The following is a 16,555-nucleotide window of genomic DNA, read 5'->3' as shown; positions in this document are numbered from 1 at the left end:
AGTACAACTGACATGATATTCAACACTTCTACATGTGGCTCCCATTTCACAACTGATATACAAACCTGACACTAGGAGGCTTTTGAGATGATCCAGGCTTTCTCCAACTTTATCAAAATCCGGTAATAGCTTGGCAAGTTCTACATCATCAAAGATTTTCCTAATCTTTTCTGAAAAGATAGTTAAAAATACATCAATGTCGATACTTTAAATTTACATTCACTTTTTTTCCAGACCTACATTTATCAGTTAAAAATTAAAATTTGAGAAGCAGACTACACAGCCCTTCAAGCCTGTTAGCACATTTAGTAAGATCGCGGCTGAATTTCTACATAAATTTACTATAACTTATAGAACACATTTCATACATAAAGATGCAGGCTCAAAATCCTTTACATAGATCGTGACAATAAATAAATACAGCCATAAAATATGAGACAAAATTAAAAATAAGTAAAAACAAACATTATATAGAATAAAATGAAATTAAGTATGCCAGATTATATAATATAATCAACATCAACATGCATTAAGAAATCCTACTAATAAGTCAAATTAAAAAAGTCTTTAGAAGTGTTTTGAAACATTCCACGATATTAGCTGACCCATCTCAGTTATTAGAGAGTATTCCAGATGGTGCACAAGCAAAAGGCCACATTACCAGTTCTTATTATGCTTGGCTCTTGGAACACTAAGCAAACCAGTATTCACGTATCTAAGATTACGATTAGAGATGTAAGGGGATAGACACTCCAAAATATATGGAGGAGCCAGATTATTCAAAGCCTTATATACAATTAAGAGTATTCTTAAATTGATCCTAAAGAAGACAAGCGACCAGTGTAATGATGCCAAATCCAGTGAAATGAGCTCAGATTTTTCTTTTTTATTGGTTAAGATTCTTGCTGCGGCAGTTTGAACAAGCTGAAGCCAATTTATATTTTTCTTAGGCAATCATGAAAAGAGTGCATAACAGTAGTCTAATCGGCTAAAAACAAAGCAAAAACAAAATACCCAAATCTAGATCATGCATGATTTTATTTCAGAGCTTAAAGATCTAGTGATATTTGTTGCCTGAGGGGTCAGAACACCTCAGGAAGGAAATTTCTTAAGATTCACAACACACTGGAAACTTCATTGAAAAGCATTACAATGGACAGCATGTCTAACATGAGCATCAAATGCAAGAAACTTGATCAGTTTTTTCTTACTGCTGCAATAACAAAAAAGAGTGATCAATCCATGCCCAAAAGGACAGTGTTAGATTCAAGAGGAGTCATATGAGGTTGCTAGAAAAAGTATGAGGACTGAGAGCAGTTCAGAATTATGCAATAACGATCCAAATAACTGAATAAGAAATGAAAATTAGAATACAAAATTAGAAAGGTTAAAAAGTACTGTGAAAGCTTCTGAAAGTATTTAGAAATAAAAAGCAAGGTGAAGACTAATCTATCTCACTTACTAATGTAGATCCCTGTCAGAAACAGAGATTTTATAATGGAGCAGAAAATAGCAGACCAATTAAATAAATATTATGGTTCTAGCTTGACCAAAAAGGACACAAATAACTTCTCTAATGTAAAGGAGAAATGGAAAGAAATTAATATAATAAAGATATATTTGTAGTACTAGGGAAATAGACATAACTGAAAGCTGATGAATCCCTAGGCCTGATGAAAGTATACAAGAGGTGGCCATTATTAATAATGAGAATCAGAATCAGATTTAATATTACTGACATCTATCACAAAATTCATTGATTTGTGGCAGAACATTGCAATACATAATAAAAACAATAAGTATATATAAAAGAAGAAACTTAAATAAGTAGTACAAAAAGTGAGGGGAAAATACTGAGATAGAGTTTGTAGGAGTATGCAGATATGTTTAACTTATCATTTTAATAATATTATGGGAACATTTTCATATGTGCAGATATCCACAAGTTGTGCTTTCATAACCCAGCCTGTAACATGGCACTTAAAAAGTTATCAATATTGACTTATTAAAGAGTATCATGTTTCAAAGTCTTTTGGAGATTTCCCACCCACCCGCCTCACCACATGGAATTGACAGAATAGATGAGAGAGATAGATCAGAGAGAACCAGAGGATGCATTGTATTTGGACTTTCAAAAGGCCTTTGATAAAGTACAAGAGGTTAGCATGCAAAATTTAAGCTTTTGTGATTCGCAATAATGTATTGGCTTGAATTGAAAACTGGTCAATGGACAGAAAACATCAGAAATAAATGGTAGGTGATGACTTGTGAGATATAGCAGGGTACAATCAATGACTTGGATGAGTGAACTGAATGTAATATTCAATACTGAATATATCATTATTAGAATAGTATTAAGGAGAATACAAAGAGATTTAAACATATTAGGAAGATATATGGTTAATGTGCAATAGGGAAGTTGTCCATTTTGGTAGGAAAACCAGAACCAAGCGTAATTAGTGGTAACAGACTAGGAAATATTGATGTACAATTATCACTGAAAGCAACCATATGGATATAGTTGGCAGCTAACAAAGCAAATTATATGTTTCATTCATTTCAAGAGATTTTGAGAGTATGTGGGAGAAAGTCTTAGTGAGAGCACAACTGGAATGTTCTGTATCATTCTGTCAATTTACTTACAAATGAATATTTGCCATGATGATAATGTAATTAAGATTTACCAGACTGATCCCTTTGATGGAAGAACAATTGTTTAAACTGAGATTGGACTCACCAGACCACACACAAATAAAAGACTAAAAATACGTACCACCCAGCAGCTTCGATCCTACTGTTACAAGGCTATAAAATGATCCCCTAGTGCAATAAGACTTCCTCTTGACGTCACAATCTACCTTGTTATGGCCTTGCACTTTTTTGACTGCCTACACTGCACTTTTTCTGTAATTATAACACTTGATTTTGTATTCTGTTATTGTTTGCCTTTGTAGTACCTCAGTGCATTGATGTGATTAAATGATCTGTCTGGATGGCATGCAAAATAAAGTCTATCATTGTACCTTGGCACATGTGGCAATGATAAACTAATTTACCAATTTAGAAGAATAGAGATCATATTGAAATAAACAAAACTCTCACAGGCCTAAATGGTCTTGATGGATGGACAAGATCTTTCCTTGCTGGGTAACCTGAATTTCAGGATACATGTTAAGATATTGAAGTGCCAGTTAAGGAGAAATTTCTTTGTTCAGAAACAGTGAACCGAGGGAGCATTCTACCAGGGGCCGTGGAGACCAAGTCAGTGAAAAACAGTACTTAATAAGTTGATAGTGTTCTAGCTACAAAGGGCATAAGGAACTATGGTAAGAGAGCAAGACTATAGTATGGAGATAGTCCGTCACTATCATTCTAGACAGTGGAGAATGTAACTGTTTTTCTGTGCTTCTACACCTGTGAGTAAATGGCTCATTTTAATCTACCTGACCAACCTTTTATCCGTAGGTTGTGACCTCCAATTATACTCATTCTAAATTAGAAAAACAGCCATTTATTGATACAGCAAACCATATTGAGGAAGTGTGTAATTTTTGACAAAGACTTCTGGTTACTACACAATCACTCTGAAACTAGATAGATAGATAGATAGATACTTTATTCATCCCCATGGGGAAATTCAACTTTTTTTCCAATGTCCCATACACTTGTTGTAGCAAAACTAATTACATACAATACTTAACTCAGTAAAAAATATGATATGCATCTAAATCACTATCTCAAAAAGCATTAATAATAGCTTTTAAAAAGTTCTTAAGTCCTGGCGGTTGAATTGTAAAGCCTAATGGCATTGGGGAGTATTGACCTCTTCATCCTGTCTGAGGAGCATTGCATCGATAGTAACCTGTCGCTGAAACTGCTTCTCTGTCTCTGGATGGTGCTATGTAGAGGATGTTCAGAGTTTTCCATAATTGACCGTAGCCTACTCAGCGCCCTTCGCTCAGCTACCGATGTTAAACTCTCCAGTACTTTGCCCACGACAGAGCCCGCCTTCCTTACCAGCTTATTAAGACGTGAGGCGTCCCTCTTCTTAATGCTTCCTCCCCAACACGCCACCACAAAGAAGAGGGCGCTCTCCACAACTGACCTATAGAACATCTTCAGCATCTCACTACAGATATTGAATGACGCCAACCTTCTAAGGAAGTACTTTCGACTCTGTGCCTTCCTGCACAAGGCATCTGTGTTGGCAGTCCAGTCTAGCTTCTCGTCTAACTGTACTCCCAGATACTTGTAGGTCTTAACCTGCTCCACACATTCTCCATTAATGATCACTGGCTCCATATGAGGCCTAGATCTCCTAAAGTCCACCACCATCTCCTTGGTCTTGGTGATATTGAGACGCAGGTAGTTTGAGTTGCACCATATCACAAAGTCCTGTATCAGTTTCCTATACTCCTCCTCCTGTCCATTCTTGACACACCCCACTATGGCCGTGTCATCAGCGAACTTCTGCACATGGCAGGACTCCGAGTTATATTGGAAGTCTGATGTGTACAGGGTGAACAGGACCGGAGAGAGTACGGTTCCCTGCGGCGCTCCTGTGCTGCTGACCACCGTGTCAGACCTACAGTCTCCCAACCGCACATACTGAGGTCTATCTGTCAAGTAGTCCACTATCCAATCCACCATGTGAGATTCTACTCCCATCTCCGTTAGTTTGTGCCTTAAGATCTTGGGCTGGATGGTGTTAAAGGCACTAGAGAAGTCAAGGAATGTAATCCTCACAGCACAACTGACCCCATCTAGGTGAGAGAGTGATTTGTGCAGCAAATACGTGATAGCATCCTCCACTCCCACCTTCTCCTTATACGTAAACTGAAGAGGATCCTGGGCGTGCCTGGTTTGTGGCCTCAGATTCTGTATTATCAGCCGCTCCATGGTCTTCATCACGTGCGACGTCAAGGCAACAGGTCTGAAGTCATTCAACTCCTTTGGTTGTGGTTTCTTCAGTACCGGGACAATACAGGATGTTTTCCACTGTCTGGGTACTCTTCTCTGCTCCAGGCTCATGTTGAAGATGCGCTGTAGTGGTTCTCCCAGCTCCGTCGCACAGGCCCTCAGTAATCGTGGGGAAACTCCATCCGGTCCAGCCGCCTTGCTGGTACAGATCTTCCTCAGTTGACCTTCCACCTGTGCAGCCGTAATCCTGGGCGTGGGCAAGGTCTCCTGTGAGTGGCTATTTTCCTGTGAGGGAAGTAAGCCTGGTGTGGATTTCTGCGGTGAGGATGAGATTGAGCTGTCGAACCTGTTGAAGAAGTTGTTCAGCTGGTTCGCTTTCTCCACATCTCCACTTATGTTTGCCCCCCGCTTTGCACCGTATCCGGTGATGATCTTCATCCCATCCCACACCTCCTTCATGCTTTTTTTCTGCAGCTTTTGTTCTAGCTTCCTCCTATACTGCTCCTTTGCCCCCCTTATCTGTACTCTGAGTTCCTTCTGAACTCTTAAGCTCCAACCGATCACCATCTTTAAAGGCCCTCTTCTTCTGGTTTAGGAGGCCTTTGATGTGACTAGTGATCCAGGGCTTATTATTGGGATAGCAGCGAACAGTTCTATCTGTGGAAACTAAAATGAGTTCCTTTATTAAATACAAGCACAAAATGTTAATTAAATTAATTTGTGCAGTTTGCTAAAAGCCTCAATACTGGATAAAAAGTTTTACCATTTCCAGTGTACAAAACTTGGATTTTTTTGACCTAATAAGCAAAACCCAGGAAATATTAATGTGGCAAGATAGTTCGGTTGATCATAGGAAACAACAATGGAAAGTTTAAAGCTATTAAGTTAGCCACCTGTTTAATAAGGAATGCTTAGGCAATGCACTATTGCTACCATCAAATTATGTTATTTTAACCACAAAGGGAAAAGCAAAAACAGTGATATTAGTAATTATGACACAGTAATAACAATGACTACACCATTGCATGAATAGCATTTTGAAATGTAACATCGTGGTTCTGGTACTTGTGAATTTAAAAACAGCTCACCAAAGTCAATATTTTCATCGAGTTTCCAGACAAAATCTGGAATTATCCACTTGTATTCTGTTAGATCTGGCATCATATCCTTCCATTGATCATACGTCTGAGAAAAACAATCAAATTTAAAGTGTTTTACATGGAACATAAGAACATACGTCCATCAAGCCAGTTATATTATTTCATGCTTTAGAATTCTTGAGAACTCTGTTACTGGTGCTTTTGGTTTTGATTATCAAAATACAATGCTCAAAATAGCCTACAAAATTTAATCATTACAAAAAATAGAACTACTGAAGTTAGCTTGATCTAGCACCAAAACACCAATATCAATAAAAGCAGTCAATAGAAATAATAATTCCAAGAATTTAGATGCAAAATGTGAATGAAATTTTACTTTCGATGTTCTGTCATACATTTAGAACTCTTAGAAACAATAGCCACCAGAGTCTCAAAGTCTCCTCCTGATTATAAAAATACCACTAGTCCGTTCCAATTTTAACCGAATTAATCAATTAAAATGCTTCTGACATACCTTTTTTGCTGTGTAACCACCTCCAACTGCTGATCCTAACACAAGGTAGCGAATCTTCAGCAGTCGTGTTGCTAGTCTGGCTAGAATGAAATTTCGATAGGGATAGTATCCAATTTTCAAGGGGACTGGCCTTGATCCCTTTAAAGAAAGTCTGTTGAAAGTGGAATACGACTGAACTTTAGAGTTCCAGTGTAGCCTGCGCAAATGAACTTGAGGGGCATTCAGGTGGCGTACAGCTCTGGACAGTAAGCAGAGTTTCCGTACAGGGAACTTCATTTTCCAACCAATATTGCTTCAGTGCTTGCCAGCAAGCTAAGCCTGGAAGAGAGAAAAGTAAGTATTAGTACCATGTAAATATATTGAGTTCAATGTTGAGTTTATACCGTGAAAATGTTAAGAACTTCCCCAGATTAATTGGTGGTCAAGTCTAAGAGATGGGAAAGGATATTGATTGAGAGTAAATGAAAAGATGCTCCAAGAAAAAAAAGAACTGAAAACTTAAGGAGAATCCTATATACAGGATATGACAAGAACTCATAAATGTTCATTCTGTAACTCAGTGGGATTTAAATATTAATGGCAGCAATGCTTCTTTCCATTTCAAGTTCATCTTATTTTTGAGCAGAAATTTTAAAAAATCTTACTTTTTTCTTCTGTTATTTTCTAACAAATTCAAGTTCAAGTACAGGTGTCCCCCGTTTTTCGAATGTTCGCTTTACAACACCTCACTGTTATGAAAGACCTATATTAGTTACATGTTTTTGCTAACAGAAGGTGCTTTCACTGTTATGAAAAAAGGCAGCGCGCGCGCCGAGTAGCTAAGCTCCTCCCCTGGAACTGCATTCTAGCTGGCTTTGCTTAATTACATGCCTGTGAGCATCTGTGCTTTATGTCAATTTATTTTGTGCATCCATTAGCAAGATGAGTTCTAAGGTACAGTATCGGAAAAGTCTAAAAGAGCGCGTAAGGATGTTACACTTCGCGTAAAACTAGACATAATTAAGCGTTTCAATCGTGGTGAATGAAGGAAGGACATATTGAGTTTGGCTAAGGAGGCTGGGTTTGTGGAAGTTGACGAAGATGATGTTGAAGAGGTTTTGGCATCCCATGACCAAGAACTGACAGATGAAGAGGGAAGGATAACAACTGAAATCGAACGCAGTAGCAAACGGCCCGAAAGTGAAGTCATCCAGGAACTGAACGTGAAGCAACTGCGTGAGATTTTCACTGCAAATGACAACACTGCAATGACTGCAGAAACGTATAACTTTAATTTTGAAAGAGTATGTACGTTTAGGGCATATTTGTAGGATGGCTTGAGTGCTTACAAAGAACTGTATAATAGAAAAATGCGCGAGGCTAAGCAGTCATGTATATTGTCATTTTTAAAGCCTTCCACATCAGCCACAGCAGACGATGAACCTCAACCTTTGACATCGAGGCAGGCAGACATAGAAGAAGGTTACCTGCCTGCCCTGATGGAAACAGATAACGATGAGATGACACCCCAGTCTCCTCTACTTCCCACCACCCCAACCTCCGACCACTCAGCCTAACACACCATCATCAGTGTGCTCACTGTACAGTGTACACTGTGTTTTGTTGTTGTTGTTCGTCCTTCGGAGTCGAAGACGACCACGACTTCTGTCAGGTGGAGGGTTTGTGACTGTGGGTCCGGAGGTGAATGGTGAGGCCAATCCGGGCCCTGAAAGCTCGCCCACATGTGGGACACATGAGGGTAGGTGCTGCAGTGGAAGTGGAGGTAGCTCGAGCCTTGTGCACAGCGCGTTTCCTCTGAGCCTCTGCGGTGCGTCTGATTTCTGCTGCATACGCTCCTTTAGTGGTCCTGCTCCACCAGGTTGGGCGGTCCAGAGCAAGCGATTCCCAGCTACTGGATTGATGTTGAGGTCTTTGAGGGACATTTTGAGGCAGTCTTTGAAACGTTTCTTCTGCCCTCCAACTGAGCGCTTGCCCTGGCTCAGCTCTCCATACAGCAGCTGCTTTGGTAGTCGACTGTCAGACATCCTGACGACATGGCCAGCCTATCTGGCTTGGGCTTTCTGTAGGAGGGTGTAGACGTTGTGGGTGCTCGCCCGCTCCAAGACCTCGGTGTCTGGGACTTTGTCCTGCCATCGTATGTGGAGAAGTCTGCAGAGGCAGCTCAAGTGGAAGTGGTTGAGCTGTTTAGAGTGTCTGCTGTAGACAGTCCAGGTCTCGCTGGCATAGAGGAGGGTGGTGAGAACCACTGCTCGGTAGACCTTCAGCTTGATGGTAAGGCTGTACATACATTATTTCTACTTTATATTGGCTGTGTATTTTTATGTGTTACTTGGTATGATTTGGCAGCTTCATAGCTTAAAAGTTACTAGAAAGTGCGCTTCTACCGAGAGCGCTTGCACAGAGTGTTTTTGCCGCGAGTGCTGCCGAGAGCGCTTGCATGAGATTTTCGCTACAGTGGACAGTGCTGCAATGATAGAAGAAAAGCATTCCTACTTTATATAGGCTGTGTATTTATCAGATCATTCCTGCTTTTACTATATGTTACTGTTATTTTAGGTTTTATGTGATACTTGGCATGATTCGGTAGGTTATTTTTTGGGTCTGTGAACACTCACAAATTTTCTCCATATAAATAAATGGCAATTGCTTCTTCACTTTACGACATTCCGGCTTATGAACCATTTCATAGGAACACTCTACCTTCGGATAGCGGGAGAAACCTGTATATGGTTATTCAACCACACACACCCCTAAACAAAACATCTTTCCTCTGCGGCCAAGGAGCAAACCACAGTACGTACAGTCACACACAGCAAATATAGTTAAGACCCAGCATCTACAGTCAACAAATAATATGAGTACAAGTCCCTGAGAGATTGAAGATTGACAGGTTAACAACAGGAATTGACAGTGGGGGGGGGGGGGGGGGGGAGTGTTAGCTTTACCTTAAAGTAATTCCCTGGGTTTCACAAAACACTGAAACTTCTGATTTCTTTGTTTGTAAAATTGACTTTTTGAATGGATTGAATAATCAGATGGCTGAAGTAGTGAATTTATTTTGAAGTTGAATAGATAACGGAACATTGCCTGCTTAAAGCTCATGGTTCTGCACTTTCAAGATTAGTTAAACGTGAATAGCTCATTGTTGCTATCTGATCTGCCCAATTGAAAAAAAAATAAGGAGACTATTACACAATTCAAAGCATTGACAGGATCAAATTTTGAACTTTACAAATCATGTGCTTTTGAAAATAAACTATTGCATCAACAAGAAGTTGACAATTACATTGTGTAAAATGCCATTACTTCAATTACTAAGCACTGGAAATTGCCTAGAATATTATATATAATTTTGACTAACTTTTCTTAGTCTCTTTCTATCTCCTGATGAATCCACTGATTTTCTTAACTCTATTTCCCTTTATATAACTAACTTAATCATAAATTCAACTACCCCAAATCAAACTTCTTACTCAGCTCCAGCATTCTTTTTTTTAAAATGTCTCAGTCCAATTGTTAAAGAGGGATGAGCAGATATACTCAACTGCCCAGTTCACTGTGCCATAGCTTTAGCAGTTCACGCCAAATCCAGCAAGACAGATGCTGTAATATCCCCAAAATCAGCAAATTGAGCAAATTAAGACAGTCATGTTAGTTTCCAGTGATAGTCCCTTTGGACATCTACAATTTAGAAATCAGTCACCAATTTGTATGTGATACCTGAATTAATTTTAAAACAAAATGCTTGCTACACGTCTTGTCATTTACTGAAATGTTGCACTTTTCTGTAATTGAACCGCTGTTCCCTATTGACATTGATACTTCCCAGGGTTAAAATGAATGCAAAAGCATAAAAAGTGGTTGTTGCCCTTTTACAGTCATTATTTCCTCAAGTGTGCAATAATAAACCATAACATCCTTTCTTATGTTAGTTTAAGTCAAGCAAATTCACACAGCCCAATGACAAAAGTACATAAACACTTTCATCAGTGGAAATCTGGTAATGAATAAGAGAGTTACACTAAACCATTGTTGAACACTCACCCTCCCTGTATCTAGAACAATGGCAAATTTATCTGATCTGGGGCGCAAGACAGCATTTCCAATTTTATTTGAAAGTGTAGCCAAGATGCAAATTGATCACTTTTAGCATTTTAAAACAACTGTCATACTTCCTATAAGGAACAGTGGATTTGTATTCAAAGGTATTAAAGTATAGCTGCCCAATTTAATGCAGCCATGTTGATGACTTAGAGGTCAAACTTTGTGATGCAAGTCTTGAAGGTTCCAAATTCTATTACATCATAAATTAGAATAGCAATGCTTCACAGATGTGGTCTCCAGTAAGTTAACATGACTGAATAAATGATAATTAACAAAAACAAATGCAGCTTTAGATTTAAGCCAGAGTAAAATGATACATTGATGTTCTTTGTTTTTATTATCATACGCCTGGACTTTAGCAAGGCAGATAATGTCATATAGACATAAAACACGACAGCACAAAAACAGGCCCTTTGGCTCATCTAGTCTGTACTGAACCGTTAATCTCCCTAGTCCCATCGACCCACGCCCGGACCATAGCCTTACAAAACCCTCTCACCTACATACCTATCTAAATTTCTCTCATATGTTAAAATCGACCCTGCATCTGCCACTTGTGCTGACAGCTCCTTGCACACTCTTACCACATTGAATGAATAATTTCTTCCTCATGTTCCCCTTAAACCATGACCTCTGGTTGTAGTCTCACCCAACCTCAGCCGAAAAAAGTCTGTTTGCAATTACCCATCTATACCCCTCATAATTTTGTATATCACTGTCAAATCTCTTCTCAATTTTCTATGTTCTAGGGAATAAAGTCTTAACCTATTCAAACTTTCCTGGTAACTCAGGTCCTCAAATCCCAGTAGCACACTTTCTCTGTACTCTTTCAACCTTTACATCCTTACTAAAGGTAAATGAACAAAACTACACACAAAAGTCCTAATTAGGCCTCAACATTGTCTTATAAAATTTCAACGTAACACCCCAACTTCTGTACTCAATACCTTGATTTCTGAAGGCCAATATCCCAAAAGCTTTGTTTATGAGCTATTTACCTGTGCCACCAATTTCAAGGAATTATAGATCTGTAATCCCAGATCCCTCTGTTCTACCACACTCCTCAGTGCTCTACCACTCACTACCTAAGACCTACACTGCTTCGTCCTCCTAAAGTGCAACACATCATACTTGTTTGCATTAATCCATCTGGCATTTTCAACTTATTTTTCCAAAGGTCCAGATCCCACTGCAAACTTTAATAGTCTTCCTTACTGACTACTACACCCCCAAATCTTGGAGTCAACCACAAACTGCTGAACCAGTTTACCACATTATCACCCAGATCACTGGTATAGATGACAAACAACAACAGACCCAGCACACTGCTAGTCATAGGCCTCCAGTCAGAAAGGCAGCCATCTACAACCACTTTCTGGCTTCTTCCATAAAGCCAATGTCTAATCTAGTTTACTAACTCATCTTGAATGCCGAGTGACAGAAACTTCTTGACCAACCTCCCACACAAGGCCTTGTCAAAGGCCACATAGATAATATCCACTGCCTTGGCCAGGTAACTCCTATGAAAATCTGTTAAGATTGGCTAGAGTTGGTTTGACAAGACTTACTACACACAAAGTCATGTTGACTATCCCTAATCAGTCTCTGTCTATCCAAATACTTATATATCCAGTCCCTTAGAATACCTTCCAATAGCTTTCTTACACAATGGAACAACATTAGCTATCCTCCAATCCTCTGTTGCCTCACCATGGCTAAGGGCCCTCCAGTTTCCGCATTTCCTCCCACACTGTCAAAGGAAACGTCTTGTCAGGCCCAGGGGACTTCTGCCATCCTAATTTGCCTCAGACAGCAAACACATCCTCCTCTGTAATCTGTATAGAGTCCATGATCTCATAGCTACATTTCCTCATATCTATAGACTCTGTATCTGTGTCCTAAGCAAATACAGATGCATGAAATCAAGTTAAAATATCCCTATTTCTTTTGGCTCTATGCATTGATTATTACTCTGATCTTCCAGAGGACCAATTTTGTCCCTTGCTATCCTTTTGCTCTTTATATGTCTGTAGAAGACCTTAAGATTATCCTTCACCTTGTCTGTGTGAGCAACCTCATGCCTTCTTTTAGCCCTCTTGATTTCCGTAAGTGTTCTCTTAAATGCCTCAAGGACCGCAATTGTTCCTGCTTGCCTGTACCTCCTCCTTTTTCTTAACTAGGGCCTCAATATTTTTCAAAAACCAGTTTCCTAAACCTGTTATCCTAGCCTTCTATTCCGACAGGAATAAACAAACACTGTATTCTCAAAACTTCACTTTTGAAGTCCTCCCATTTGCCAGAAAACAACCTGTCCCAATCCCGAATTGCCAGATCCTTTCTGATACCATCAAAATTGACCCTTCTCAAATTTAGAATCTCAACACAATAACCAGACTAACAAACCCCTATCACTATCTCCTCCCTTCACTTCTGAGCCACAGATCCAGACTCAGTGCCAGAGATCTGTTCACTGTGATTTCTCCCAGGTAGGTCGATCCCCCACTAGACAGCATCCAAAGCAGTAGGTATACTTACTGTTGAGAGGAACAGTCACAGCGGTCTTCCACACTGGCTGCCTATTCCCTTTCCCTCTCCTGACAGTCACCCAGGTAGCTGCCTTGTGCAACTTAGGGGTACCACCTCTCTGTAGCCCCTATCTATCACATCCTCATTCTCCCATCATCTAGTTGCAGCTCCAGTTCCTTAATACAGCCTCTAAGGAGTTGCAGTCCAGTGCACTTCGTGCAGATGCAATTATCAAGGAGACTAGAGGTCTCCTAAAGTTCCCATATCTCACATAATGAACATACCACTAACTCTAGACACATTTTCAGCATCACTAACAGAAAAAAAAACTTGCGATATGTTTACTTGGAGCCTATGATTGTGCTTGTCCAAGCCTGTTCTTGCCTAACCTCTTTGAGCCAAAGACAGACTACTCTAACACTGCCCCACTCCAACAATGGCCACTCCATTTACACCCTTCTTTATACAGACTCAAGCAGTGACTCATTCCCAATGAGTCTTGCAGTTTTCAAATGACATAATGCCACACGGCTGTTTAATTAAGGAAGTAAAACCTCTTCAATTAAAGGGAGAATGGAAAGATGATTTATAAAACAATTCAGCTACAGAAAGCCAACGCTAAAATTTGACAAGAATTATTGTGAGTGAAATGCTTTCTCTTCTGGGGTTCTGGAGAGTACCTACAGCTCTTGACTTCTTCTTGACATGCTTGGATTGTGACGAAAGCACTAGGCAGTGTATTGAGGATGCAGAATGAATTTCCAAGTCATTTCAAAGTATTAATGGTTGGGTGGGCAAATGAATTAACAAAATAACAAAAAAGTGTTGATTTATTTGTGATAAATTACTTTATCAGCAATATTCCCTCTAATTTGTAATGACCAGTGTGCGCAATAATCTTGTGCTGTGCAATATTTTGCCCAGAGATAACATGTGCACAGTGAATTTTATACGTAGAGGTATACATTTTAACAGCTAGCAAAACACTGTCAATAACTTTGGTCTCCTCTGGGTTTGATCATTTTCGCTCTCATTCATCTGCACTCTCATAAGACATACATAGTAGGCATTGAAGGAGCTTCTGCACACCATTCATATGTGATTTGCTTGCTAAAAAATCCTTCAAAAACTCAAGTTTTCAAATATCACTCCACTTCTTCCCACTTGCAAATTTTCCAGCAACTTTTGCTTAGCGACAATACATGCAGGTAACACCAGTTTCTGTATTGTACATAAATATTTCTTGTAGCTGCACATTCCTGACCTCATGGGCTTTCAATGTAGCAGTTTCTACTGTTTCATTAAGCCATTCCGCTTTAAAAGAACAGCAGTTCTTTTGCATTTCACGGCCTTTGCTTCTTTGGAATTTGACATAGTGAATCAATAACTTCTTCAGTAAAAACCGTATAAGGCAATTGTAAAATCTGCAGACAAATCATCGCAAACTCTATGTTGTCAACATCATCTGCACCAGAAACTGGAAAAGGAAACGTGATTGTGTCCAATCAGGAAATATTCCTAACATGCCAATGAATTAGAGGGTGACAACCTTTTCTGTGCAGTTTAAATTCCTTCATGTGCTAGTAGCAAACGATGTGTACACACACACACACACACACACACACACACACACACACACACACACACACACACACACACACACACACACACACACACACACACACACACACACACACACACACACACACACACACACACACACACCTTAGAGGGAACATTGGCGGGCGGGTGTGTTCTACACCTTTGTCTGGAGGAACATTGTTTCTGTTGGCAGTATACATGTGTACGGCTCACTGACAATAAATGGAACGTGAACTGGGGCACAGAAGTAGCCTATGAAATTCCCAATCACCAATGCTCTCACCCAAACTACGATGCATCAGCATGTTCACCAATATCTGACACAAAAGCCACCACATTACTCTACTTTGAATTGACAGGCTGCTGGATTGTGAAGGTTTCCATCTGACAAGACACTAGAATAGAGATTCCCAATCTTGTTTAATGGCACTGGTATATGGCATAAGAAAGTTTGGAACCCCTGCACTAGAAGATCCCTTTCCTCACTGAAGAATGCTATCACATCTCTAATTACCAATATATGATATGGGAAAAGAACCCTCTAATAGATGTTTTAAACAAAACGGAGTGGGTTGTCATCAAACAACAGCTAAAGATATTTTTCAAGTACCGAAAATATAAAAATATTGCAGTAGAAACCGACAGCGTTATCGGAGACAATTTTTTACCAGAAAAAAATGTAATTACAAGATGTGGAATTAAACAAAAACAAAAAAAGTTGCGGGAAATTAACCAAAGGAAAAGATTAGATTGGTCTGAAATATATAAATGGTTTTGACATAATTTGGAGGACGTCTTCGTGGCTAGAATCTATTAAACCTTAACGGTTATTTCAAGCCATTATTAACCAAATAAACCACTGTGCTTTATTGGAAGTGGCAGAATCAGGAGACTGGAAGGACAGTTGGCCGATTAAGGGCATCCGCCAGACATTTACACCCGCAGATATGGGGCGTTAGGCAAGGGTAGGGTTGGTGCCGACACCTCTGATGAGGCACAAAGAGGAATGGATGCAGGGCGGAGGAGGGCGCCTCGGCATTATTCGATGAGGGTGATAGTTCAGTGGATGAATTACACTGGACCGGTGAAAGGGCAGTAGGTGGTGGCACTACCGACCAGCTGAGGCTTGGGCCTGACTTGTCCTTAAGCGGCAGCCCCGGTATCTCCCGGGAAAGCGGCCGGCCCGAGCTTTCCATTTAACAGTTCAGCATGAAGTATCGTCCTTTAATGTTAGGGATGCGATCGGAAATTTGCCCGTACCATTTCCTTACCCACCCAGCTACTGCCGCTTCTTACCTGCAGGGCCACCAAGCGATCTACAATCTACCCGGAGCCTCATTCACAAGGACCAAACAGACGCTTCCGCAATGGTGCAAACTCCGGCTAGCAAACCTCGCCCGGAACAGCTGGTTCCCCTGATGCACAAGTTCTTTCTGCAGAGAGCAATCTGCAACTGAAGTGGTCTTGTTTCCTGTAGAACACACAAAGATTTGTGTGCAATTTTCAGTTACGTTACAAAATCTCATAAAATAATTTCTAAATGAGGGTAAGTAACATAAAGTAGGTAGAGCGAATATCGTGGAAGAGAAATGCGACTACTTGTATTAACAGGTATTGAGTGTGTGAAGTTCCTTCATGGAAAAAAATCAATAAAAGGAACATTTTATGACTTTAGCTTCCCTTCTGTTTCCATCATCGTGCCTTAAGGATTGATTTCAGTGAACTTCAACAGAATTTTCATACGCAATACCTTCAACCTGTATTATTTTCAGTCCTCTGTTTAATATCC

General features: G+C 39.9%; 1 protein-coding gene across 5 annotated transcripts in view; it reads right to left on the bottom strand.

Annotated features, from left to right (window-relative positions):
• The window catches only part of opa1 (OPA1 mitochondrial dynamin like GTPase), a 124,668-nt gene extending 108,513 nt beyond the window's left edge, over positions 1-16,155 (bottom strand). For 4 of the 5 annotated variants that reach the window (XM_073041164.1, XM_073041166.1, XM_073041165.1 and 1 more), the window contains exons 1-4: positions 16,063-16,155; positions 6,535-6,852; positions 6,009-6,105; positions 66-170 (exon numbers count right to left, since the gene is read on the bottom strand). In XM_073041164.1, coding sequence (XP_072897265.1) covers positions 66-170; positions 6,009-6,105; positions 6,535-6,810 — 478 coding nt within the window. In that variant the 5' untranslated portion in view covers positions 6,811-6,852; positions 16,063-16,155. Of the gene's footprint in view, positions 1-65; positions 171-6,008; positions 6,108-6,534; positions 6,853-16,062 lie in introns of those variants that run through there. The other variant, XM_073041168.1, reaches the window with a different exon arrangement.
• Between the last annotated feature and the right edge of the window lie 400 nt (positions 16,156-16,555).

The sequence above is a fragment of the Hemitrygon akajei genome, chromosome 3 (assembly GCF_048418815.1).
Source record: "Hemitrygon akajei chromosome 3, sHemAka1.3, whole genome shotgun sequence".
Classification (NCBI taxonomy): domain Eukaryota; kingdom Metazoa; phylum Chordata; class Chondrichthyes; order Myliobatiformes; family Dasyatidae; genus Hemitrygon; species Hemitrygon akajei.
Note: the sequence above shows the minus strand (reverse complement) of the source record. Positions and strands in the feature narration are given on the sequence as shown.